At 52.3% G+C, this 27555-nt stretch overlaps 2 protein-coding genes across 3 annotated transcripts in view; one reads left to right on the top strand and one right to left on the bottom strand.

The window, feature by feature from the left end:
- The window catches only part of POLA1 (DNA polymerase alpha 1, catalytic subunit), a 281095-nt gene extending 254696 nt beyond the window's left edge, over nt 1-26399 (top strand). The window contains exons 37-38 of one of the 2 annotated variants that reach the window (XR_004318259.1): nt 21964-22142; nt 26092-26399. Coding sequence is in view for 1 of the 2 variants with exons in the window: in XM_032475944.1 (XP_032331835.1) it covers nt 26092-26159 (68 nt within the window). In the remaining variant the exon portion in view is untranslated. The remainder of the gene's footprint in view (nt 1-21963; nt 22143-26091) is intronic. The other variant, XM_032475944.1, reaches the window with a different exon arrangement.
- ARX (aristaless related homeobox) lies at nt 5527-17811 on the bottom strand. Its single transcript, XM_032475946.1, is given in 7 exon segments — nt 5527-6704; nt 8904-9232; nt 12023-12068; nt 14752-15484; nt 15487-15564; nt 15567-15619; nt 17316-17811. Coding segments are annotated over 7 exon segments (1686 nt in total). The 5' UTR covers nt 17522-17811; the 3' UTR covers nt 5527-6463.
- Nucleotides 26400-27555: the final 1156 nt, after the last annotated feature.

Below are 27555 nucleotides of genomic sequence, written 5' to 3'. Positions count from 1 at the left end.
GTAATCACTGGGAGGGCAGGAACCATTTCTGTAGAAAGTCTACAGAAAGTGAGACATTTCTTAGTGCAGTCCCATAAAAGAGCTAATGCAATGATTGTTTTCTTATTCAGATCAGTAACTCTGGGTTAGTTAAGAGGCCTTTCCAGGAGGCACCTAAAGATTCCAGGATTTTATAGAAAGTTGAAACTGCCTCTGATTAAGAATTCCAGTGGATCGCCCTGTTGGGAGATTGGAATATGGCATGGTCGCTTTTCTCTAAGAAAGTTTTCTACATGTTGATTTGCATCGGTTGATAGCGCAGTGGGTAGGACCTGTGCAGAGATACCGCCCACTTCTTAGTGGTGTGGTGAGCCTGTCAGTTGTCTCCACAGGCTCCCTGGTCTGTGTGATGGTTAAGCTCAAATGGTAAAAGTGAAACAGGCCGGGTTCACACTAGAGAGTGAATTCTCAGGGACTGTGAGCCCGAGTGTGCATGTCTGGTCCAAAGGGGGCAGCGGCCACTCAGCGGCTCCGGCAGGGACAGGGCCCAGGGTGGCCATATGATCTGGTTTTCAAGAGAAGCCAGGAATCCATGAAGTATAAATATTTCTAAATCTTGGCAACTAATTTTTTAGAATAAAATTATAAATGCTGTGGGCCAGATTCAGCCTCTGGGCTCAATTTTATCCGCTCCAGGTAGGAAATGGTGCCCTAAAGGAATGCTGCTCTTCTCAGAGCCCCATGTCTCTGAGAGGGGCATCTTTCCTGTTGAATTTCTGGTCTGCCTACAACAGGGAGCACTTTTATCTTGGTCACAACTTGCTAACTTTCAGCTCTCCTTTGTATAAAGGGGGCTAGCTAGGGGAGGCCAGAAGTTGAAAAAGTCCTACAAATCGTGCTCAATAAGATTTGAATTTGTCCAGGAAACAGATGGGGTTCGTCTCGAGACTGTTGCCCAAGACGTGGAGGCTAAAAAAGTTCACAGACTGGAGTTTGGGCAAGGTTGGTGAGAAGGGCCGGATTCACTGCCACATACCCCCCCCCCCGCCAGCCGTCCCTCCAACGCACACAGATGCGCCTCAACACTCCTTTTCAAACATATCATTTAAATTAGTTTGGCAGATGATGCAAAGATAAGGAAACTCCAAAAGCAGAGTTCTCCTGTCAGTTTTACGAAAAACACACTAAGCCCCTGGTCCCTCTTGTCAGAATCCCCTGACCCTCAATTCATTCTCCCATCTCCCATCCCAGACTTTAACCCTCCTAGCCTTTCCCTTCTTGCCCCCCCCTCCGCTCACCTAAATATTTCTTAATTGAACAGTTTGCTGTGGAGCTTCCTTATAGCAGTTTAATAGATTAACTCATCTGAGCCAGCCTCAAATTTCAGATTAAAATTCCTTCATCCCGAAGGCAGCATTATCAGGTTGTTGGAGGCTGTTTTCAAACCTTGGTTTTCAATAGCAGCGGCTCTGCATTAATTTAACCACTCAGCTAATAAGTAGGTTTCGTTTTGTTATGCTAAGCTTTATTGCTTTTCTTTTGATCGGAATGGTGTTGTTGAGCAAAGCAGGAGACAAGGCATTCTTTGATGAGGGAATTAGCGCTCCATTCTTCCTCTATTATTCATAGCACAGTGGAATATGTAAGTACCTGAGGGTGTCAAAGGAGCGCAGGTTCTATTGCAAAGTGCTCGCCTTGTTTCTCTCAATAGCTGACTATGAGATGATAAACCGCTTAATACACTGTGCTAATTGGATGAGAGCAAAAAGAGATGGGAATTAAGGCGAGGCAAAAGGAGAAAGTGCAACCAGCCTTCAATTCACTCTTTCACCACTTTACCAGCACCAAAGGAGGCACAAGCTTTCTATAAGCAGACTAGAGGTTTTGTGCAGAGATAAAATGAACGTGTTAGTGGATTCAAGTAATACACTAATTATTGCACAGTATAAATACCACTACTGGTTTTATAACAGGGAGGTAAACTTCTTTTGAGAGGGTTATAGGATTGCTTGGCAGTGGTGTAGAACCTAATAAGGGCCCAGAGTAATAACCCCCTGGATTAACAAAATTGCTGCTTGTAGAAGTATGATTCAGGCTTTTACGAAGATTTCTGGAGAATGAATAAAAATGACTGAATGACATTTCTTAATGTATAACTGGTGATCGCTCCCTTTTCTTTAAAGGAAAAAATGTAGACTTCAAACTGGACTGCTAATAACATCCAGGGACAACACGACTTTTTTCTTTAAGAAATGCTTCTCCCCCCCTCCCCCCAGTCAGGTAACAGCTTTTCTTCTCCCCGCCCCCAGCCAGGCTACCACTGTCACTTAAATACACATGCAGTTGCTCCGGGGAGCTCGGTGTTCCAAAATACCATTTTAGGCTCCATTTAAGACTCCCTTCATTCAGACACACTCACTTTTGTGTATACACATGCTCACGTACACATTTTTTTTTCCTCTAAAAGCAAGCTGAACTAACTCATGTATAATTTCCTTTCCTCTAACATCAGCCCCTTTTCCATTCTCGGAAGATCTCTGACCTCAAGATGATATGAAAAAGAAGTGTAGGTGCCTTGTCTCTTGGTATTACAAATCCAAAACAATAATAATAATTGTTTGCCCCACTTGTGGGGAGGGAGGGTAATAGGGAAAAAAAAAAAAAACTGGCCGTGGCAAATACTGGTGACTTTAGCTGAAGACTGAGTTTCAAGTCCTGAAACCTTTAGGTTTTGAAGGATTTCCTTCAATGCTCACTCTCCCTAAATCAGCCACTTTCTATCTTCCTCACCACAAACCTAGGCTGTCCTCCCTAAGTGTCCACATTCCGGGCCATGGGGAGCTGGTGATGGAACAACACTTCGGGGCACCTTCTGGTAATACCCTGCCAGCTGCTCCCTTCCTGCCTTTCCTTTCGGGGGTCCATTCCGGATCTGGCTGGCTTGTCTGAAAATGTAGCAAATTAACATACCTTTCTCCTTATCCTTCCCACTGAGACTGGACTGGGCACCCTCACTCCTCACCCCAAGATGCTGTGGGGGCGGCCCTGGGAAAGCAGGTGGTGGGACAGTCTGGCCTGGGTGTGATCGGGGACAGTCGTGTCCCCCTCACCAGGACTCCCCTGGGCTCCCCACGGCCTCCTCCAGGGTAGAAGAGGTTTGCTTAAGGTTGGGAGGGTCAGCCGCTCGCAGCATTGTGACCGCGTTCCCAGATATTGGGGCCAAATTGGGTTGCCATTCATTAATAATGCTCACAATAAGATTAAATCATTCTGGAAAATCTCATAAAATCCCCCTAAGTACGCTCCAGTGGCTCTTTCCAATCCCCATCATTCAGCACTTGGGGAGGTTTGGAAGGAGAAGAAAATTGGTTTCTTTGCTTTTAATGCTGCTTTGAAAAGATACTCAGAGTTTGTCATGCGTGACATGTCACATGTTTAATGTGGACTTGCTGGAAGTCAGGGGGTCTTTAGCGTGTGATATTTATGGGGAATATTAAGTGCAGAATGAGGTCCCTCCAGCTGGGGAAAGTTGAAAGAATAGGAGGCCCAGGACCGGGCTTGTTTGTGGCATCAGAATGACATAGGATTAAGAGTTTGTAAAACAAGGCGAGGGGTTCTCATTGGCCAGTAATAAATGTAATCCTTGGAGGTAATTTCACGCAATTTGCTTCTGCTCCATAGAAGGGTCAAATGAGAAAAAATGACTTAAAAAAGAGTTCATTAACAGGAAGAATGGTACTGTTTCTCGTATACCATCCAACTGGCAGCCTGGGGGGGGGGAGCCCTACCTAAACAAAAAGCCAAAATCGACGGAAAATTGATATTGACCACCAAAAAAAAAAAAAAAGAAAGAAAGAAAGAAAGAAAGAAAGAAAAGAAAAGAAAAAAGAAAGAAAAGGAAAGGGGTAAAAAAAGCCCTTTCCCTCACGCTCCTCCCGCAATCCTCCGTACCCACCCCAAACTCCCGAGTAGCCTTGCCCATCCAGGAAAGCGGCCCGCACCTCAGGCGACCCTGTGGAGTTTGGAGGTCTGAGACACTGAAATCTGGGTTGATATCCTAGAAAGTTCCCCGAGAAAGGAGTGCGTGACGGGAAGGGCTGAGCGGAGGTAGTTGGCGCCTACTCCCCGTGCCCCAGGCAGGGCCCCTCCTGGCGAGCGCCGCCCTCGCGAATCCAGGGCCCGGGCCAGGTGGCGGTGACCCACGGGAGGGCGAAGGTCCAGGGAACCCTCCTCGGCCCGGGAGCCCCGGGGGCGCGCTCCCCAAGGTGTCCGGCGGGCGGGGGCTGCGGCTTTCCGGCCGGGCAGGCGAACCGAGGACGCCCAGGCCTGAGAGCCGCAGCTGCGGAGCCTGTCGGCCACCCCCGAGTTGCCGCTGACCTCCGCCCGCCCCCGCACCTGCCCGTCGGCGGCGCACGCTTGCGCCCCGGGCCGCCAGGGGACCCGCCCCCTTTCTCCGGGGCGCGGCCTGGGAGCGCGCGCAGTGCCTGGCGGGCCCGGCCCGGAGACGCGCCTGCTCCCCCCGCTGCGACCCACTGGCCTGCGGCCTGGCGGGGCGGCGGCACCGGCTCCGAGAGCCCCGCTAGTCACGCCGCGGCAGCCCCCACCGCCTCGCCTGCCCCTCTCCCCAAAGGTCCGGCTCGCTAATTACTGCAAATTGAAACTAATTAAGCTTCTCTTCCCTTTCCCATCACCCTGGGAGCGTTGGCGAGACCCGGCCCCCGCGGGCTGGCTTACACCAAGCGGTCACCCGAGGGGCGCAGGCAGGCCCCGGGGGAGGGAGAAGCTACCGTCGCTGACGCGGGGAGGGGTGCACCCAGAGGGGTGGCAGATTGCAAATCTGTTTGGGTCTTCTCGAGAAACCTGAGTTGTTTAGATTTTTTTTTAAGTATATACATTTCCCAATGCCTGGATAAGTGATGTAATGACATTTGTCGAGTTAAGATCTGCCACTTGGATACCCCTCGCTGCCTTTCCATCACTGTTCCTGCGTTCTTCTCTCTCTCTCTCACACACACACACACACACACACACACACGCACACACACACACACACACACACCCTCCTCCCCGCGCGTGTACCCTGGAGCCCGCCCCCTCGGAAGCCAGCGCCTGGGCTCCTCGCTCTCGCCATTACCTGTCATCTCGGACTGCGCACTTCCTTGTACGTGGCACTTCCGACGAACAGTTTCCTTCGCCTTCTGATCCAAGACTCCCGTTCGCTTTAAAGTTGTCTTCACCATCAACAACGCCTACCGTGCACCCACCCACCCTCGAGCCCACCCCACCTCCCCGGCCCTGGCCCCCCAACTCCCGCTGCGACACGACCAGAGAGCCGAGACGCGTAGAAAGCCCGAGGCGGCAATCTTAACCTTCTTAGGAAACCCGGATCCCTTTGGGGATCAGGTTCAAACCAGGGGCCTCTGCCAGAACGCTGGTGCAGATAAGCCCAGGAGGTGCCGGGGCGCTGGAGCGCACCCCCCACCCCTGGCGTCTGGGGGGCTCCCTTCTATTGTCCCCTCAGCGCCTGCAGAGAGTATTCACACTTCCTTCTGTTAAACATATAATTTTTTTTTTATTTTGAGCGTGACACTTCTCCACTAGATAGCAAGGAAAAGTGATAACAATTACACATTACACAAAAGTACTGTACCATTGCCTTTATCTTGTAGGTTTCGGAAGCCTCTACAGTTAATAAGTTAAATAAAGGGCTTGAGTACATAAATATTTGTCTAGGAACCCTACCGTATCTACAACACAGTAAGAATCTACAGGAGGACAAACTTTTACCATACCACGCTGAGTGCAATTGCGTTATAACATTTCAAATATACAAAGCTCTGTTTTTTTTTTTTTAATAACAATGGTATGTACAGAATCAATAATCACAGTTTGGTGACTTCAACAGTCCATATTCTAGCAGAGTATTTCCCTTTGGTTTGATATAAAAACCTTGGTTGGTGTATGATAAAGAAGAGAACAAGAACAAGACGCCCCTTTCCGTTAAGTGCACTGTTAGCTATCTTACAGATTCGCATTCGCTCCCCCGGCCCTGGCTTCTCGCCGGGGCCCACGCTGGGGATATCAACTTAGAGCGCCAAAATGCTATTAAACAAACAAAAAAAGCTAAGTGAGGGTGTCAGGAGGAAGAGAGGTTGGGCTTTTAAAATTTTTGACTTCAATACCAGGCATCTTGGGGAGAAAACCTCCCCGGTATCTTCAGTAAAGTAAGAACGGGGCAGAGTGGACGTTCGATTTGGAGCGAAGTGGGCAGGGGCAGGGGCGGGTGGACAGCCAGCCGACGAGGTGCCACGTCCGGTAGCGCCGAGGGCTGCCGTGCCCGCGTCCAGGCTGCTGCGAAGGCGGCTGCGCTCTCTCAGTGCCGTCTCGGGAGTGTGCTGGTCCTCTGTTTCCATTTGGTCTTGAGTGGTGCTGAGTGAGGTGACCTTTCGGGGCGCGCCCGGGGTGCGAGGGTGGAGGGCAGCCTTTAGCACACCTCCTTGCCCGTGCTGGTGCCCGGCAGGATGTTGAGCTGCGTGAGCTGCGCCGCGTGCTCCTTGGCCTTGAGCCTCAGCGCCGCTATGCTAGAGGCGCGTCTGTCTGCGGCCGCCGTGGCCGGGTCGGCCAGCGCGCCCGACGCCACCGCGCCCTCCACGGCCGGCGTGGGCTGTCTCAGGAGCGCGGCTGCGGTCGACGCGCTGGTCAGGGGGGCCATGGTGGAAAAGAGCCTGCGGGGAGAGCAAACAGCGCGGTCACGGCCAGGGAGCTGCGAGCCGCGGGCAGCTTTTCCCGCCGCCTCTCCTGGGGGGAAGAGTAGAGGGGACAGAAGGGCACGGAGGGGCGCCCCAGGGGCCGGAGTCGCAGGCCCGGCCTGAGGAGTGGCTGGGGGCGCAGGGCGGGAGGCTGGGGTGCTCTGAGAGGGTTTACTACAGCAGGGAACCGAGAGAGAGCGAGAGAGCGAGAGAGCGAGAGAGCGAGAGAGAGAGAGCGAGAGAGCGAGAGCGACCAAGGGGCCAGATATTCCTGGAGGGTCCAGAGCCGGGGCGGAGGCACGCCCCACGTCTGCAAACCCCACGGCCCGACTGCGCAAAAGGGGGGTGTATTCTCAGACCAGGAGTTCCAGTTGCCTGTAATACTATTTGCCAGGAGAGAAAAAGAGAGACAAAGAGAAAGAAGAGGAGAGAAAAGGGGAGGGGGCAGAAAGAAGGGACAACGTGGGATCAAAACTGATAGAGACCTGTGCTGCACTTTGTACGCTCTAGGGCGCCTTCCCATCCGGGGCTCCTTTTACCCTGGAAAAGCCGGTCTTGTTGGCTGGCCTTCCCGCTGCCTCGGCAGCCCTCCCGCGCCGGGCTGAGCTACCAGTGCCCGACCGATGAGCACGAGGTGGGGGTGGGGGGCGCCCGCCTGTTGATTTCCGCTCGACCAGCGGCTCTGACCAGCCATCGGCCCCACGTCCCAGCGCGGCGACACCTTTCCCCCGACCCCGCCGCCTTCCTTGCGCCCCTGCAGCCTCTTGCCCGAGAGGGAGAGACCACAGACCCGCGACTCCCGCATGCGGCGCACTGTGAGGCCCAAGCCTGGAACCCCAGTCCGAGCCACCACCTCCCGGAGGCGCCAGGATTGCTCGGCACGGCGCCTCCACCCTCTTTGCACTGCACCGGAGGCCCGAGCTGCCCTTGGCCACCCGACACAACCGCAGCTATTCCCCACGCCCCGCCCTGGGCTTTGGCTCCGGGCCCCCGCAGGGCCAACTCAGGGTTTCCACGATTAGAAATGAGCCCACCTGGCCTCGAGGGGCGCCTCCGGCTTCTCCCAAGTCCACCCTCCACCCCTCGTGCCACCTGCACTGCACCCCTCTTCCAGCCTCTCCAAATCTCACAGCCGGGTTTGCCAGCTTTTACAAGTCACTTGTGAGAAGGGAAAAGGAAGGTGTAGGGGGCGAAGGACACAGGACTTTAAAATTTTTTTCCAGAAAGAAATAATGAAGTGTGGCCTGGAGGGGAGATAACATACCCTGGTTCCACTAGGTAAACTGAGTCACTAACTACACTTCAGTGCACTTTCTGTTTACTGTATTGGTTTGTTACAAGAAACTAATTTTACTTTGAGTCTTTTTTGAAAATTTTCTCCAAGGTGATTTTAAGTAGCTGCGCAGTTGGATGAATCTATTATTTCTTTGTTCTTCCAAAGAGAGATCATTGAAGCTGCATTCAGTTTTATTTTCACTGCACTTTCCAACTTAATACATCTCTCCTTTGTTTCTTTGTCTGTGTGATTATACAGACTTTAAATTTCATCATTTGATGTTCATTTAAAGAAAGGGAATTATAATATACGATGAACTGTCTCTTTTATTTCGTTGTCTTGTGCCGCTGTGGGGGTCGGGGGTCGGGGGTTGCGCGTTTTGGGGTGTGGTTCGCGGGCGGGTCACTTGAGTGACAAGGAAGATAGAGTCTGGGGAAGAAGAAAGAATTCTTTACACCCAGAGGGCCCGTGGCTCCAGGGCTCCTGTGGGGACCAGGGCTGTGTTCCTCTGGCTGCCAGGCTTTGGGGCATGAGGAAGGATTTTTGCAAAACTTGAAAAGTCACGCCGGTTCTGTGGCCTATACCTGTACCCACTGACATCTATGACCTGGCCTGTTGCTGCCTTCAAACAATACTTTTACAGCTTTCACTGAATACTTCCAATTTCTACAGTTGTTGTTACTGCCACTGTCCTTCCCTTCGCCACTCAGTCCCAGGTCATTCCCTTCAAGAGCTACATTGTTTGAGGCAAAATTAGGGAGTATTTTCTTTGGCTAAATCTCTGGGGTTAAGCCAGAGAAAAGATGTGTGTCGTCCCTGCCCGTTTCCAGCCTCCTCCCTGGACCCCAGCCTCTGTGCGTGTATGAGAGACTGACAGACTCCCCGAGGCCACTTGTTACCTGCCGAACGCAGGGCTGATGAAGGCCGGATGCCGGAACACAGCGGCTCCGAGGAAAGTGCTCAGGCCCAGCGGCGCCCCGCTGGGCGGCAGGCTGGCCGAGCCTGGAGGCGGAGGTAGGCTCGGGAAGGCGGCAGCAGCGGCGGCGGCAGCGGCCGTCCAGGCCGAGTCGAGCGCAGGGTGATGTGGTGGGAAGGGGCTGGCATCCAGGTAGGGGCTGAGCGGGTGGGTGGCGGAAAGAGGCCCAGGGAAGGGCAGCCCCGGGGGATGTGTCTGCGCGCCCGCCTTCTCCCGCTTGCGCCACTTCGCCCGACGGTTCTGGAACCAGACCTGCAAAGAGGAGGGAGAGGCCCGGGTCAGCACGGCTCAGGGTGCACCCTCTCTTTCTCTCCCCCGGCCCGCGCTGTGGGGCCCCCCTCCTTTCCACTGCGGCCCACTCCCATCTCGCCCCTCTCTGGCCTCAGGTTATTCAAGGACACATCTGGGGCCAAAGGGGCAGTGAAAGGGGGCCCAAATGAAAAGCCAGCAAGAGACACAGGGCAAGCAAACCCTTTCCAGTGAATATTTCAATTAGCCTAGTTCCCTTCCAAGTTTAAGGAAAGTGATTTGGTGTTTCAAGGTGGGGAAGCCAAAGTTTAAATGTCTGCACTGCTTTTGCTTGCTGTGTGTCTTTAAACAGGTCACTTAAAGCTCTCTGAACCTCAGTTTTCTCATCTGTAAAATGGGGATAATAAAACTTTACTTCTAAGGCTGTGATGAGGAAGGACTAGAATAAGGCTGTGGAAGTGGGCATTCAGTGGTGACTTTTGGGAATGGCAGCCACCAAGAGAAGAATGCGTATCAGCCTTCTGCTGCCCATCAGTGATGCTTGCCTATTTCAGGTTTACACAAGAGCTGGCAAAATCCTTGCTGTGTTGAAAAGGGAATCGAGGAGGTGGTTCATTTAATCTTTCCCGAAATAGTTATTGGACACCTATGATTACCACTCTGGGTTCTGGGCTTAGAGAGAGCTGGGACGGAGGGAAGGAGTACCCATGGTAATTAGCAAACAGGCAGACATCTGGGGGGGTCAGTCCTCCTTGAAATGGAGCGTGGGGTACACAGGGAGCTCTGCGCTGGGATCAGCTCTGCCCGGAAGGCACTGGCTGCGCGGCCAGCGTGCGGGACGCCTGGAGATGGTGCACACCTTCAGAGCGAACAGTCCTTTATTTCCTCTGGGAATGCGGTTTAAACAGGTTATTTAAATAAGACAGTTCTAGGTTTGGGGGAGGTTTTCAGCACAAGGTATCTTCCTAATTGTTAATAGAAAGCAGTTTTAGTAGAGACCTTTACCTGAAATGTGGCAGCTACCATAGGCTAAAAATAACTTTCAGGAGCATGAAATTATTTTTATGTGACCTGCTCATCACACCCACAGCCGAGAAGATATGCTCCTTCTCCCCTGAAGGCATTAAGATTCTTAGGGCTGGGTTTATGCCTGCACACAAGTCTACAAATTAAGAATGAACTCCAGGGCTATACAGAGTTATATTCAAATATAATGTAAATGATCCCAAAGGAATATGTTTAAAAAATTTTTAAGACATCTGTGCCTTTCAAATATACACACTGGGGGCTGTCGTTACTAGCACTAGTATCTAGGCTTGGTTTGACTTGTAGACAGCCACCTGGGGCAAGAAAAATCAAGAATCCAAATTGGTGGATTACTTAAAATTCTGCCAAAAGGGGGCCCACCCATAACATTCCACAGCCCTCAAATAATCTATTTGAGAATTGCAGAAACACTCCAGTGTGGAAATTCAGAGACTTGAACAAGTAAGGCTAGATGGGACCAGGCTGGGTGGGCAGCTTTTGTGTATCCAAATCTGTCTAGACGGGAAGATTGCTGCTCCTCCAAGGCAGTGAAAGGAGTGGAGGGGGTGCGGACAGTGGAGGCAGAAATGCCCTCAAAGAACGTGGAAACCTTTTACAGACAGATCGGCTCTCCCAGCTCAACTGCAATTATCAAGATGTCCCCCTGCAATTCCTCATTATTGAATTAATACCTCTGAGGCCCCCCAAAGGTAAACGAAAGGACTCTAATAATTCATATTCACTTAATTACATCTTCTCCAGTGAATAGGGAGAGAGGAGAAGGGGAGGGGGCACTCTCTTTCTTTTTAAAAGTTATTTAACTTTCCCACGACTCGTTCCCCTGAGCTGAAAATACGGAGTTGCTGTCACATCTCTGTTTGACAATGGAGAAATGTGTCAACAGAAAGGAGGGGACAGGCCTCATCATTAGCCCTCTAATGCAAGAAGCTGTTGTGTATTAAATGAGCCATATGGAATTTATTGTGCTTTATCAGCGCTTGATTTTGACTGTAAAGTGATTCACTCAGCTCCTAACCCGGGGACATCTGTTTTCTGTTGGCCATTGGGGCTGCCCAGTGTTGATCGTCTCTTTGGTTATGAGGCCTGGGTTCGGAAATGCACTCTGGTATGGGGCTGCAAACACCTTTAATAGCATTGCACTCACTCCCTATTAGATCAATGTGGGCTCATTGCTATAAAAAATGGGAAATCAAATAGCATTAGCCAGCTCCTTGTGCGGGCGGAGGGGAAATCAAACAGCATTTTGCCTTCAAATGGCCCTGTTTGTTCTAGCACTAAGTGGGCTTTTATGAAGCCCGATTGGAGACTTAATCGCAGCCAAATACCTGCTTGGAGCTGAGCGGATTTGTCTAACAACCAAATCCATGCTCCATCCCATTATTTCAATCAGGAGAAGTCAGTTCAGAGATTGTTTCCTACAGAGGCTGAGGACGGGGAGGCGGGGGGGGGGGGGGGGGGCGCTTCTGAACTTCAGTCTCAGGGACCCTGAAACCCCTCTTGTGATCCTGGTCTCCTTCCACAAGGCTCCCAAACCTAGAAGCCTTCCCCTTGAACCTCCCAGGTTTTCATGTTTTAATACAGTTTTGTGTGTGAGTGTTTGGGTCTGTTTTTCTAATTCTGCTTCCCTTCATGTTATGAAGGAGGGGTCTCTCAACAACCCCCCAAATCCATCAAGTCATCTCTCTCCCACTCTCCCCACAGCCCACCACCCCTCCCCCCTTCCTCCCTCTCTGCAGCGCAGCTCACCTGGACCCGGGCTTCAGTCAAGTCCAGCCTCATGGCCAGTTCCTCCCTATAAGAAAGCAACACACAGGCAGGAGGTCACTGCAGGCTCCAGCAGTCCCGTCAGCCACCTTTCCCTCGCTGGCAGCCTCCTCCATTAGGGTCTCACCCCAAACACATGGGCATCACCAGCCCTTCACCACCTCTGGAGTGCCTGCTATTTGACTGAAAACATAAAAACATAACACATTGCCAGATACAGGAGATTATATATTGCACTGTATTGTATGATATTCAAGAGTGACGGGGGTGGCATCTTGAGTCTACAAGTCTGTAAACTCAGATTCTCTCTCGCTCTCTCTTAATCCAGAGTTAGACAAGAAACACACAAACACACACACACACGCACACACACACACACACACACACAGAGTGCTTTTTACCCTGTTTGGTCCTAACAGTAAATGAGAGAACTCAGCACTCAACTAAAAACATTCCTTTCACATTCTTGGTTTCTTTCTGCCTTCTTTAAAAAATGTTCTCTCCCTTCTGCTCTGTCTGTCTGTCTGTCTGTCTCTCTCTCTCTTTCTCTCCCTTGCCAGCTCTCTGCCTTTCCCTCCATCTCTCCCTCTCCCCCGCCTTCCTCTCTCCCTCACCCCCTTAGGTCATACTCCCTATTACCCTCTGGAGATATGTTAAGCTTGTTAAGAGTTCAGTGGGGTAATTTTTCGATTAAACAAAATTCTGTGCACCTCCTGACTCCAGTGCCCACTACAAACCCTGCCCATCTCAGGGGAAGTCAATTTAACTGAAACCCTACCCCGTCATTGCAGTTATTACTGCGATAATTAAGGCAAATAGGAAACCATTTAAGATGCTGTAAAACGGCTTACGACCTGTTTACCGAAAATATGAGCGCACCAAGAATAATTGGCTCTCCGCTCGCTAATATGAAGGAGCCGGGGCTGCTTCAGCCTGGGACCAGGGTCTGCACTGCTGGCAGTCCCCAAAGTCCACACCTGAAACTTCAGCACTGGGAGAAAACCGGTTCGCTGAGGGCTTCCTGCTGCCTCGTGCTACAGTGAGCACAGCAAATCTAAAATCCCCAAACCACACTCCTGGCTGGCTCCGGGAAGGAGCCAAGGTGCTCTAACGAATGCCCGGGTTGAAAAGAGGTGGGCGTGGGGTGGTGAAGAGGAGCTGCCTCTTTTCTGGTACTTTGGTTCCCCCGGAGAAGCTAGAAAAGGGCAGACCTGGGTGCCAAGTGACATTGCATCACTTTCTTCTTTTGAATTACACTTATGTGATAAATGCAAAAAGTGGGTTGGCCAGGTAGCTATTTGGTAGCACACACTGATTTTAAATTTTATTTTCTTTTTTAAAGATAATGAAGGGACTGGATGGCACAGGAGAGGACCAAGTTTAGCTGAAGGGATGATCAAGTAGAGTGCCTTTGCCCCACAGCCAATCTACTCTTTTCCGTTTCTGGTTAGGAGACAGTTTGGCAATTAATTGCTAGACCAACTACACTGGAGAGTTGGCTCGGGCCTCCTGAGCACTAAGTAATTTCTCCTCTGGTTCAAGGCGGGGGGCAGCTTTTCGCTACTAAAATGCACATTGAAAAGCTATACACGTCTCCTGCGAAGAAGCTGCTCAAAGAAGCTGCTTGAGCTTGACAAGCCCAACGCCAGGCAGATACCCATCCCTTTCTCCTTCCTTGTTGGGGGAAGTTTGCCCTAACCGTGGCTCCTCGCCTGGGCCAGACCTTAGCCTTGGGGTGGGAGAGGAAGAACCCCAGCCTGGCCGGCACCCCAGGTCAGATGAATAAGCCAGCGTCCAGGGTCCCAGTCATCTCACAGGCACATCTTTCCCCCAAAAACTCAGGCGACTGGGAAGTGGATCATGACCAGGCGGAATACCCTGGTTGGACACCCGTTCAAAGGAAAAATTCCCCAGGCTGTTTTCGTCTATTGCCTGCCAGGCTCCCAGCAATCAATGCCCACTCCTGTGAACGCGCATACATTAAACCAACACTGGGTATAAAGTATGTGGAGCGAGAGGGGACAGCGGTGAGAAGGGAAGATTCTGACTGGTGCCCCCACGGTTGTAGATACCAAACATTGACCAGTTTTGACTTCCTTCGGCTATTTCAGGAGTCCTCAAATGACAGAACCTAGTTCTTTTTAACGGCCTTCTCGTCAGGCACGGGCTCCAGCTTTACTGCGAACCGCGTAACTGATACCCAGCAGGCTCCCGGGGCATCAGGCGGGGGTGGCGAGCGCACCACACAGCGGCCAAAAATAGCCCCTGCTTAGTTCTGGCGGCGAAGGCCCGTAGCGCTTCCTGCGCCTCGTCTGGGACCTGGCCCGAACCGCAGCGCCGGGGACCCTGACTGTGTGCGCCGGGGTGCGCACGTCTCCAAGGTGGCGCGTTCGGGTGCCCGTTGCAGAGGCCGTTTCTCTTTCTCTAACTACAACTTGTAATTTGGAAAAATTAAACTGGAAAGACCTTAGAAAGGAAAGAAGTCATCCGAGTCTAAACTTAAAGCCCCGAGTAGTGGTGGAAGGAGGGAGCAGTTTTTGGTGAGCAGGAGTGTGGGTGCCTTGGGAGGGCGCGCCCGGGTAGAGTCCAGGAGCGAAGTCCCTGCCCGGAGCCCTGAGCCCGTGGCCCCTGCCCGCCCGCCCGCCTGCCCTCTCCGGAACCCACTCCGGAGCCCTCCAGCCGCTGCTGCCGCGACTACCCCTCGCGCGTACCTGGTGAAGACGTCAGGGTAGTGCGTCTTCTGGAAGGCCCGCTCCAGTTCCTCCAGCTGGTAGCTGGTGAACGTGGTGCGGTAGCGCCGCTGTTTGCGCTTCAGCAGCCCCTCCTCTGAGTCGCTGCCCGCAGACAGGCACACGCTGTCCTCGCCGTCCTTGCCCTCAGCGTCCTCTGGGTGCAGCAGCAGCTCCTCCTTGGGCGACAGCTCCCCGCCCTCGGTGGCCACGGCCGCGGCGGCGGCAGCGGCCACCGCGCCGGTGGCGGCCACCGCGCAGCGCCGGGGCTCCTTGAGCAGCGCGCGGGCGTCGTCCTCCAGCAGCTCCTCCTCGTCGTCTTCCAGCAGCTCCTCTTCCTCGTCCTCGTCCTCCTCGTCCTCCAGCAGCTCCTCCTCGTCGTCCTCGGTGCCCGCGCCGCTGCTCGCCGCCGTGGCGCCACCCGGGCCGCCGGCGGCGCCGAGGCGCTCGTCCGGGTGCGCGGCGCCCCCCGGGCCGCCCAGCTCGTCCAGCGCGGGCGGCGGCGGCACGAAGGGCGCCCCGTTCTCGCGGTACGACTTGCTGCGGCTGATGCTCACCTGCGGCGCCTGGCTGATCTTGAGCGTGTCCCAGGCCGCGGCGGCTGCGGCCGCGGCGGCCGCAGCGGCCCCCGCGCCGTCCGGCCGCTCCCCGGGCCGCGCGGTCGGCGGCGGCGGCGGAGGGGCCTCCCCCCGCGGGCCTGCTGTGGCCGTGGCCGAGCCGCCGCCGCCGCTCCGCCGCCGCCGCCGCCGCCGCCGCCGGCGCCCTGGAGGAGACGGCCCCCGCCCGGGCCGTACGGCTCCGCAGCTTGGGCGGCAGGTGCAGCTCGGCCTCGAACGGGGCGCTGCTTGCCCTTGGGGGAGCCTGCGGGCAAGGCAGAGCGATCAGCGCGCCGGCGGGCCCGGCGTCCCGCCCGCGCCGCCAGACTCCAAGCCCTTCTCCTCCTTCCCCATTTTTCTTGCGTTTTCCTTTTCTTTATATCTTTCCCTTTCTCTTGTTTCCTTCTTTTTTCCTTCTCTCCTCCTCCGTCCGTTCCCTCTCCCACTCTTCCCTTTATTTCCTTTCTTCTTTCCTTTACCTCCTTTGCTCTCTCCTCTCCCTTCCGTTTTTTCTTCCTCTCCCCGTCTCTCCCATTCTTTCCTCATCTTTCTCTCCCCGTCTCTCCCATTCTTTCCTCATCTTTCTCTCCCCTTCCTTCCTTTCTCTTTTGTGCCCTCCCTCCTTCATTCCTTTCTTTTTCTTCTCCTTTGCCCTCTCTCTCACTTTTTTCCTTCTCATTTCGGGGCAGGGGACACTCTGAAAACATTCAACAACTTAAAAAGAAAATCACCACCACGCTGAAAACTTTGCGCACGACCTCTGCCCTCGGCTCTGCGACGCGGGCCAGGGCTGGCGAGAGAGGCGCTCGCTGCCCCGCGGGCGACCCCTGCGGGGGAAGGGGAACGGCCCGGTGGACCTGAGTGCGGGCCCTGACCCAACAGCTCCCAGCGGGAGGGGGCGGGGGTTCCTCGCACAGAAAGGCACAGAAAAATCGTCCTGGTGAAAATGGGCTCGGAAAGGCCTGGGTGGAGGAGAAAGGGGGTGCAATAGGCACAGGCCGCTCCTTCCTCCTCGAGGAAGCGCCTGGCACAGGTGCCAGTGCAGGCTAAAAAAAGAAAAGGAAAAAGTCAGTTTTATTTTAAACGCCCCCTTCTCCGCTGTCCGCTCCTGTCTTCCAAGTGGCGCTGCGGCTGGACCGCTAGTTTACGGATTTTAAAAGAAATCAACAGTTCTTTTCCTGAGACACCTCTGCAGCCAGCTCGAGGCGAAACTTGAGTGTAACAGGTTCGGGGCAAAATGACAGTTATTCTGGAATTTTTAATTTTAGAAAAAAAATAAGAGCTTTTAAACATCTCAACTCTGTCTTAAAAAATAATGTAGCAGAGAAAAAATAGCACCCAGAAGCTGCACATTTCATACATTTCAGATACAATTAGGAGCATTTGGGGGAATCCCAGGGAGATGTTTTCTGCAAAGCTTGGGTTTAAAGGTCACAAGTAATCTACAATTTAAAGAAGAAGAAGAAGGAGAAGGAGAAGAGGAGGAGGAAGAGGAGGAAGAAGAAGAAGGAAAAAAACACCGCGTATAAAGAAATCTTCCAAGGAGGAAAGAAGGCCAAGGCTCACTCTGTCTGGAGTCCCCATTCACAGCTTTTGGGGTTCTTGTCTTCACCAAGTTGTTACAAGGGTCCACCCGGCACCTGCTCTTTCTGAACTGTCGCCCCTCTTCAGAGCACCCCCAAGGCCACCAAAGGGGGCATTTAAACGACCTAAGGACCAACACCGAGAACCTAAGGGCCCCTAAAAAGAAGCTTGGTCTCTGCTTTCTCTGGAAGCAGACAGGGAGGAAGAGACAGCCCCTGGCGAGATGTTTACCGCTCTTTGAGCACCAGGCCTCAGAGTTGTTCCCTCTCTTTCCTCCGTCTCCAGTTGGACGACCGCAGGTCCCTGGCCCCCGAACATCAAACATCCAAACCAGCGCCCAGCACCCTTTTCAGGTGCCTGGCGAACGCAGCCTTACCTTGCACGGCTTTTTCCTGGTCGGCGCGGCTGGCCAGAGGGGCGGGCAAGCTCTGCGCGGCTCCCAGCAGCCGCATTTTGCACGGGCTTCTCCGGCCCAGGATGCTGTCGATGCAGTAGGAGGAGAGCAAAGTTGGAGATTTACTTTTGCACTCCGGCCTCTCGGAGCAGCCCTCCTCCTGGTACTGATTGCTCATGGCTGGGTTTTTTTTGTTTTTGTTTTTGTTTTTTTTTTTTGTTTTTTTTCCCCTGGGCGCAGAGAAGCGGGCCGCTGGCTGCCTCTCGGGGCGGGTGGGATGGATGGATGTGTGCTGGGGGTGGGGTTAGATGGCTGGTTATAATGGATATTATTGCGATCTCTGTGCCTCCCTGCCTCGCTCGGTCGCTGGCTGCCGGCTCCCGCCCTGCCCGCGGCCGGAGCTCGTCCTCTCCGCGCTCAGGACAAGCAGTAACAAGTGTAGTGAGCGGCGGGCGCGGAGTGCTGGAGTCTCTCTCCTCCACGTGCTGAGAGGCGCCCTCTGATTGGTCCTCGCCAGAGGCCGGGCTGCGCCGGGCTGTGGGCTCCGCACAAAGCCTGGACTGGATTCCGGAAAGGCCGGCGGTGGTGGTGGGGCAGCAGGCACTGACTCGAGCCAATTTTCTTTATTTTTAATTTTTAACTAACAACTTTCTAAGTTCTCTATTCTTTTCCTTTAACTCTTCAGGGCTAGCCCGAAACTCTACTTATTCAGATTCAGATGCTAGACCTGTAGAGGTGCCACTTGGGCGACGTGCGCCCCTTCCACCAACCGGAGGACCTCGCTCCCCTGGAGTCAAGGCCTTGAGGCTTGGCTTGCGTTCGGGCCGACTTGGCCCTTTTCAAAGCCAGTACTGCGCTCCCAGGACAGCGCCTTGACCTCAGCGGCCCTCAGTCTCCATCCTCTTTAGGCTAGACGGGCCTCCGAGGTACGGGGGGGTGACTGCCGCAAGCAAACGTCTGCCGTTGGGGCGTTCAGTTTTCTCTAGTGGCCCAACTCCTTGAGCTGGTAGTGTTCACCCTGAGCCCGGCGGTTGCTCTCCTGTTAGTAGCGTCCCTCAACCTCTCTCATCTCCGTCTTCAACTCTGGAGAAAGTCCCCTTAATGACGAAGCTCTGCCAAAGGCGCGCGGCCTTCCCTAGAGCATCTACAAGGCAGAAAGGGACAGGCCAGTGTCAGCTGCAAGGAGGCGCGGCTGGGGACAGGTCTGAGAGTCCCCCCGTTCTCCCCGGACTCGCTTCCCGCTTCTCCCCACAAGTTCGCCTCGGTTGGATAGGCCGTCACCCCGACCCTGGACACTCTCAAATCGCGCGCAGGCAGCGGAACCTACGGGGAGCTCTGAGCGCTCCGGGATGGGCGGCACCCAGGTTTGGCTTCAACCAAATCTCAGCGCCTAAAATTTTGAACTCTCCCGGCCTGGCTCCCCCTGGCAAAGGCAACAGAGCGAGCCAGATGGAGAGCGCGTTTCTTCCCAAACAGCTTCCTGCGCGTCCAGCTTTCAGAACCGAGACCCAACTCGGACTGAATTTGGGCCGAGCCTGGGTGAGGGGCTAGCACGAACACCCTCCTTGTCTGGGTGCAGAGCCCATGGGACAGCCAGGGACCCCGACGCTGGCAGGGTGGGGGCGAAGGTGGTGGGTGGGAGAGAGGCCGGGGAGGGCTAATCCACGCCAGGTTTTCCTCTCTCAACCCCTTCAATGTGTCAGAGAGAAAAGCGTTTTACAAAGGATTATACTTGAATCACTTACAGTCAGTATTTAAAAATACAAGGATGCATAACTAGGATTTTTTTCCCCCCAGCCATAAACATCTGCATAACTCTTGGATGCTGGTGGGTGGGTGGCAGACAGATCGGGCTGGCTTGGCAGGAGCATTCAAGACACAACTGGAGGAGGATGAAGGGTTGGGAACAGGAGCATTAATAATGTTAATATTAATGCTGATATTACCACTACTATTAAAGGCAAGCGGGAAAAGGATGTCTCTCTGTCTCTCTCTGTGTCTCTCCGTCTCTGTCTCTCTAGTTTTTAGTTTGTCTCACCAGTTTTTCCCACACTTGGATGATGGGAGTGGGGGGCGAAGGAGAACCCGAGCTATCTCTGACTTTTGATTTTCTTTTAACCCTCTCTGCTGTTCCCAGGCACCTGGGATCTTCTCCTGCCTTTCCTGCATTCTTCCCTTTTCATCCTCACCAACAGTTCGGTGTTTTTATACTGTCCTGTTCAGCTTAAACTAACGTTCCGCACGCTGATTCCCTCCCTCTTCCCTCCCCGGGCCCAAAGAGCCCACTCCCCGAGTGCGGGTCTCGACGCCGCCGAGAGGTGGAAAGACGCGTGGGTCTCCTCGGAGCGAGCCTCCAGGCGCCGACCCTCGCTGGCGTCCCTGTAGCTGGTCCCTGGGAAAGACTGAGGCACTTTAACCTCCCCAGTGGGCTCCGCGTCGGAAATCCACAAGACCCGGCTGCGGGTGGCTCCGTGACTTCAGTGTCACACTCCCGCACACGCAGGGAGTGAGCTGAAAACGAGTCCAAATAAGATCGTGTTAAACAAAAAGAGACCCAAATGCGCAAATCATTTCCGAGAGCGTAACGGGGTTTCAACTCTTTTGGTGGAAGATTTCTTTGCTTCCGTCCCCCTCCTCCCCCTTCTGCAGCTGTTCTCCTTTTTTAAAAAAGAAGTCGGACTTTCTGCTGGGGTGTATTCTAATTTTAATCATCCCTTGCAAAAGGGGGAGGTTAACATAGAATTTCTGATTCTGACTTAATGACCCCTGGAATTAAATCTAATTCTATTAATGGAATATAATGTGTTTCTTTGGGAAACTTGGTGAAAACACTAGCTTTATTTGTTATTTTATCTTGTTTATTTTTGGTATTTTCTAATCAGTCTTCCCAAGTGAGGACGATATTGGGAAGACACGTCCATTCACTTGGGGGAGAAGGGCCCGCCCCAGTTCACTTTACACCAGCAGCCCTGAAATTATCTTTGTCACAGTTCGATACCCAACTACAAAATCTACAATTGTCTCTTGCTATTCCTGAAAAATTAAATTAAATAAACTTTTAAAACATACCCACGGGGAGACAATCTTCTGGCATTTCCATAGTGTCCAGAAGATGAGTTTAAGATATATGTGTTATTCTACATGTTATTTTAAAAAACAAAATGATGCGTCTCATATCTAAGAAGAATTTAATTGATTTGTTGAGTAGGTAGACTTTTCAGTGGATTTTAGGACTATGTATAAAAGAGCTTTTAGTTTTTAGCCAATTTAATGTTTACTCTGTCAGCAAGATGACACTTCACTTTTTCACCTCACTTTCTTCACTTTCTTTTACCCACTCATCAAAAGTAATTTCATTTTAGTGATAATATCATTCACGTTTGTACTTTGATATTCACAACGCCTGGCTCCTCTAATCTTTGGGGTCTGTAACTGTTCGTTTTCTTTTCCTGGGCTGCCTAGAAAACAATGGTTTGCAGTTCATCTGCTTTTAAAATCAATCACTAAAATAAAAATGACAATTATGGCCGGAAATGGGGGTCAGAAGTGTTCAAAACTGTTGTTTATGGTGAAAAAATGAGGCTTGTCCCCAGGACTGGAAATAATAATTACCTAGAAGAGGCAAATGGAAGAAACCCCTTTCTTTTCTGTGGTGAGAGCTAATTCTACATTATAGTTTCAAAATTATATTTGCAAGAAATGCGGGATAAGGGAGTGGCAGTTAGATGTTATTATCTAGGAAAAAATGTTTGGAGGAGAGTTAACCTTGCACACTTTTCATTTGAGATGTTTTAATTTATTGTGCAATATACACAGAGATAAATAAAGCTGTAATGGGCTGCCAGCCACACCGGACGGCTCAGGTCCCCTTAAATTATGCTCAACCTCTTCAAAACATATATTTAAACAATAGAAATAAACTTCATTGGAGTCTGGCGACCAATTTGGAAGCCATTGGAAGAGAAGACAATAAGTCCTGATTACACGCGAGGATTCTCTGTGATGTGATATCCCCTTTGCCAAGTCATTTTGCTGTTTTATTTATTTAATTTCTTTTTTTTTTAAACAAACTTTCATTCATTTATGGTCTTCCGCAACCTGCTAATTTAACACTGGAGCGCGTTATTGCAGTGTTAGGAGGAGAGAAAGAGGGAGAGAAAACAACAATACTGCAATGATCCAAATGATACAGTAGAATTATAGCAATTATAGTTCTACTTGTGGAAGAAAACCTTGCTGAGATCAGGCAAACAAACTGAAGCCTTGTGAGGATAACAAGCGTCAGGATTGACAGCCGGTGCTGGGAAGAGCCGGAGGGCACAAACAGAAATATTTGCCTCTCCCCAACCCCCCCTTATCTCCAACCAGTCAAGGTTAACCTCCTCAAATGCTGCTTTCAGAGTCTCATCCACTTCGGGGTATGCATTTTATGCACAAATCGAGGTCTCTCCTCCTGGAAGTCTGGTAATAGGAGGAAATGTAACATAATCCGCTTGCCTAGCACTTGCCCCTCGCCTTCTCTGCCCGTCTCTTGCCCTCACTCCCTACCCCTGCCTCAGTTCTCCCCACGGCTGCCGGGAGCTGTCTGTGGACAGTGTTTGTTTGTTGGTGTGTTTTCAGAGGAGCAGCCCGTGGAAAGGTCCAAAGGGACTGAGAACATGGATTCCCAGGAAAGACTCCTTGGCGTTTGCTAATCCTTCCCGCCGTGTCGTCCGCCTGAGCCGGGGGTTCCACCATCAGGGTTCGGCTGGGAAAGGTTGGTTGGGAAACGTCCCGAGGACCACAGCCGAGCCCTCAAGGTATGGACGTGTGGGTGTGATTACTGTGTTAGGACAACTCCCCTTATTTTCCAACTTCGCCACTTTCGGTTACCCGTCAGCAGCTAGGGAAAAGGGGTAGGGGAAGTGAGAACTAGAGAGAAGACACCCCCCCCCCCCCATCACCCATCCAGGCGGCCAACCGAGGCATTTTCAGGCCTGGCTCCAAGCACAAAGCCAGGCAAGACGGTCACGGCCTCAAGTCTGCCCTCGGGGGAGGGCAGAGAAGCAAGTGGTTGGGCTGTCACCCCTTGACCCTCGGCCGGAGCCCCCATCTCCTGCCTCACCCATCCCCCACGTTCCAGACCGAGAGGGAAACTTCTCGGCACCCTGTAATCACCACCACCTGGTTTCCTCTCTCCATCGCCGGACGGCGGGACCCCGGGTGCGTCCAGGGTCGAGGCGTCCCCGGTGCAGCCGTTACTCTGTAGCTGCTGCTCCCGGAGCCCCGGGACGTGGTGGGGGCACGGCTTGGAGATCAGGTCAGGAGCAGCGACGGACCCGACGCCGGAGTCAGTCCCAAGGCCCCACCGACCTCGGCTGCCCGCGTCCTCGCAGCCGAGCCCCCCTCTCGGGCTCGGCTCAGCGCCACGGCCAGAGCGCGCCCCCTAGCGGGGGCTCGGAGCGGGCCGGGCCCTCCCGCCGCAGCCTCTGGGGACTGAAGTTGGCAGATCAGAGTGATCCGGCAGGAATGAATGGGGGAAGAAAACAAAAGCCTTGGAAACATTTCCAAGTGTGCAATAAAAGACCCATCTGTACCTTTCTTCTCCAGCGCGTTCGTGGTTAATGTCCCCCTATGAGCGCGAGAGGGGAGATAATTGCTGGGTGGATTCTTGCTGGCGAACCTCAAGAAACACTGGCCCGAGAAGTGGAATAATTGGGGGTGGCGCGAAGGCAAGCGCGCAGAAGCTGCCACACCAACGGGAAAGCCGAATCCGCTGTCTCTGGGGTATTCATGGAGGCCTGGCCGCCTGCGCCCTCAGATTCCTCAGTCCCTAGTGAGGGGCCATCTGAAGATAGCTACTCTGGTATTTCTTTTATTTGAAATCGGGCTCTGTGGCACCCCTACATTCAAGCTCTCTGATCCCCTCCCACCTTCTGACTCTAGGATTTTCCTTTTTTTTGATTTGAGGATCCTCCACCTTGGATCTCTGTGATTCCTCCACTTCTGCCTCTAGGGTCCCCCACCTGGGACTTGATGGCTGCCTACTTTGTGACTCTCCGGGAATGGGGCCACCGCCCTGCATCTCCCCCGGGCATCCCAATCTTTACATCAGACTGAACCCCAGACTCCAGCACTCTCCACGACTCACAGATCACCTATCCCCTCTTGGTGTGGCCAGAAAGGAAGAAAAGAGAAATGCAGGGTGCTTGTCCAACACTCTTTGACTGTTCTACCTGGAAAAGATGACTCTTCTGGAAGCTCTGAGAACCTCTGGTAAAAACTCACTGATGATGCCTTTACAAAGAAGGAACATTCCCAGTTCAAATCGATCCTTCACTTATTCCTTTTGCAATGAGTGTTTTCATCATAACTCATCAATCACAAAACCACAAATCATGCTTCTCAAGCCCCGACTATCTACAGCCTCATGTCCTCAGCCCTGCAGGATTTTAAAGTCATACTAAGGCCACCAAAACTCATACTAGGGAAGGCCTAGAAAGGAAGACTCCAAAAAGAAGAATGATAGCCCTTCAGAGTCGCTTATTTTGCGATGTGTCTCGCTAATTAGGAAGTTCAACACGAGGCCTTCCCTGCCTATAAAAGGCTGGTATTTCAGAGTGGGGGGAGCAGATGGAAGGGGTCCTGTGAGAAGGGAGGCGTGGGTGTCCCATGTTTAATTAAGAGTTGCATTGTGTTGAAGGGAGGAGGGAAGATGCCAGGGCTGAACAGCGCTCTGTTGTCTTCATCACAAAATAACCTGCAAGTTAAAAAAAAAAAAAAGGCCCGCGACTAAGACGGAGCCGGCTCTGGAATAGATAACATTAGAACCACAGTGCCTCTGGAATAAAGATATCTAATTTCCTGCCGCAAATCACTTACCCGATCAGAAAACACAAATAGCTGAACAGAAAGGGGAAAAAATAGAGGAGGAGGAGGAGGACGAGGACGAGGAAGAAAGGCCCTGGAATAAAAATAACTGCGGAGAAAGGCTTCCATTCCACGCGCTGACAGGCATCTCTTCCAAATCTGGGGCAGTTCCATTCTCTCCCCAGAGGCTCCCCTTCTGCCCCCCGACTTTCCAGCCCACCCGGAATCCGTTTCGAGGACACCCAGCGTCTTTGGGGGAAGAGGGGAGGCTCCTGAGCTGAGAGGAGGGCGACGATGGTGGAGAGCTGGGACCCTCGCGGCCCAGGGGCCTCTGGGGGCGGCTGAGGCCGGGCCGCCGGCACCGACGTGGCCCCCGGGTCTACCCCGCACCGCGGGCAGGGCCGTCCACCGGGCACCCGGCTCGGTCTCGGCGGCCTCGGTTTCCTCGTCCGGAAGGAAGCGCCCGCACCCAGGGCCGGGGGAGATGCTAGAGGCCCTGCGGTGGCTGCCCGGATGCCCCACGTCGTCGTGTCACCTCCCGGGACTCGGGGGTGGGCGAACAGAGCCCAGATCGCGCTCTCGGTGACCCCGAGGGCGGCGATGCTCGGGGAGGAGCGGCCGGACCCGGGCGCCCGCGAGAGGGCACGGCGGGGAGGGGCCGGTAGGGAGGGGCGCAGTCACCGACCCGCTCTGGAAAATGCCCGCTTGAGTGGAGGCAGAAAGGGTGGCAGGAGGAGAGCTGATGAAACTGCTCAGATGCAGATGCACCGACAGTCAGCCGAGGCAGCTTTCCTTGGGGATTTGAGTGAGAGGATCCCAAAGAGATTTCTTTGGGAAATCGTCGGTTTCTCACCGTCGCCTGACAGGTTGTGTTGTCCCTGAACATCACATTCTTTCCCGCACTTCCCTCTCGGTGGCTCTTAGCACAGTGCCTGGCACCCGGGAGCAGCTTAGGACACCTTTCCTGGCGGCGTCAATTACACTGTGGCTGTGGGAGTGTAGAAGGTACTTTATTGGAGCAAATGGCAATTGATTTTTTATTCTCCTAGGGGTGGACGCTGATCCCCTCCCTCACTCCTATTTTATCCAGGCCTCATCCCCCTTCAGTTCCCTCCTTTCCTGCCATTGGGGCCATTTCACTGTTGATTACTCACCCAGCTTAGGGTTTGCAAGGGACTAAGAAGAAATTAAAACCAATGTATTTTGCTCAAAGAAACCCAAAAAGGCTGGAAAGAAAGGAGATGGAAACCCACAGTTCAAGTAAAATTTAGCCCTAGGAAAGATTTTTACTTATTTCTTTTCATAGATAATGGAGATTGGCGTTATCTGTCACTGTATGTTCTCCCTAATAAATAGCTCCAAGTCTATAATCTAACAGGTGTAAAATTTCCCTTTTCTGAGAAACGAAGAGACCACCAACACTATCTTTTAAATAGTACAAATAGATACTACAGTTGTTGACAATTTCCACACTGGAGAATCAATTCCAGGCCAATTGCTTGTTGCTTGCTTTCTGTTGCAGGCCTGGCTTTTGGGGTAGGGTAGTGTGCACCCCACATTGAGAGTTGTAAACAAAGATTGGCTAATTTGAATTCTGGGATCCCAAGCAAAAATATCCAGAAAGGGCTTTTTATTCTCTGCCAACTGTAAGAGCGTCTGATCATCAAAGAAGATTCCAGACCTTTCTTTCACCCACTTCCCTCCATCCCCTCCAGAAATATGGCCCACCTGGGTACTAGACATCACAGGATAGGGAGGGAAAAGGGAGAGGAGAGAGTTATTCAAAGACTCTCATTTCCCTGCAAGGTCCTGCTTGCTTTGGGTCCATACTGAGTCTCAGTCTTCCTCCCTGGATAGACCTTGTTTACGGAGGGTTCATTTGCGTTTGTCTGCTTACAGGCACCTCTTCCGCAACTTCTCCCCACCTTCCAAGCATCCCATCTTCAGGATTGGCTCCCACTGCATAGAAGGCAGAAAGATCTCACTTGGAAATGTTCAACCAAAGACCAGAAGGGAAACTGGCCCAGGAAATGCTGCCCATCCTCATCATGGACCAACCCTTGCCTGTTTCTCCTCAGCCTCCTTTCTTCTCCAGCTTTTGGGTTGAAGCATTTTGATGTTATTTATGTAAAGGGAACAACATCAGAGTAACCTTTTTATTGCATTACATGAAAGGGAGATTGAACTATAACTTTGAAAATTGTGACATTCCAGTGAGAGCTATATTAAACTGCTTAACAACATTTTGAAGGCATCATTGGTATTGTCTGTGGTGGTAGGTGAAACAAAGGATTTCACAGCACATTGGGTTTAATACTAAATATGTTTATATTTAAGACTTTCAGCCATTAAATAGGAGAGAGGAGAAGGGAGATGGGGAAGTAGTCAATGGAAGGGATGGGAGAGAGAAGACAGAAGATACCTCTTGAGAATAGCAGCCGACACTTAGTGAGCAGCTACTATGTGCCAGACATTGTCCTGAGTGCTTCTCACCCTGACTGAGGAATCTCGCAACAGCCTTGGGAGGGTGGTTCTATTATTATTCTTTTTTTACAGATGAGGAAACTGAGGTAGAGTAAGAGTGACCAGCTGGTCCTGGTTTTCACATTGAAAATCCTTTATCCTAGCAAATCCCTCAATCCTGGGCAAACTGGGATGGCCACCCAGGCACCTGAGGGAGGCGTTTGCCCAAAGTCACAGAGCTGGAGCCAGGATGTTAACCCAGGTGGTCAGACTCAAGTCAACAGCCCTGACCTGTGAATCTGGCCCATTTTACAGGTGAGTCACCTGAGGGTCAGGGAGAGGTGAGCAGACCTGTCCACAGTCCCACGGCTGACTAGTGGCAGGCAGGAGACCACAGCTAGGGACTTGGGAATCACACCCCCTCTCTACTCTCAGCCACCTTCTAGGAAAAGAGTTTTGGTAGAAAAGCGGGTAGCTTTAAAAAATCTTAAAGGTAGAATTGAGGGGGAAAAGAGAGTATCTAAGAAAAAGAGGTATCCCAGATTCAGACACCTATATGGTAAACACAATTTATACTGAAAGACAATTTAAAAATGGCAATAAGCAAACAAAGAAAATAATTAACATGAACACGCAGCCATCAGGTAGGGAACATTTTAACTCTCTAAAGCATTTGGTGTATTGTTCCAATCCAATCATTGTTCAGTCCTGATGATCCTGGTTCTACATCACACTATCCTCAAAACTGGCAGCCTCCCCCCCCCACCGCAGCGTTCAGCGTTTCCAAACAGCTTCTTGTGTGCCCTTCAGACAAAACTTGGAGAACCAATTCTACTCTATGTGTGTGGTTTGTAAGCAGCTTGGAGAGCTGGGCACTGGCCAGGAAAGAATGCGCACTCT

The sequence above is a fragment of the Camelus ferus genome, chromosome X (assembly GCF_009834535.1).
Source record: "Camelus ferus isolate YT-003-E chromosome X, BCGSAC_Cfer_1.0, whole genome shotgun sequence".
NCBI classification, from domain to species: Eukaryota; Metazoa; Chordata; class Mammalia; order Artiodactyla; family Camelidae; genus Camelus; species Camelus ferus.
This window is presented reverse-complemented; position numbering and strand designations above follow the sequence as displayed.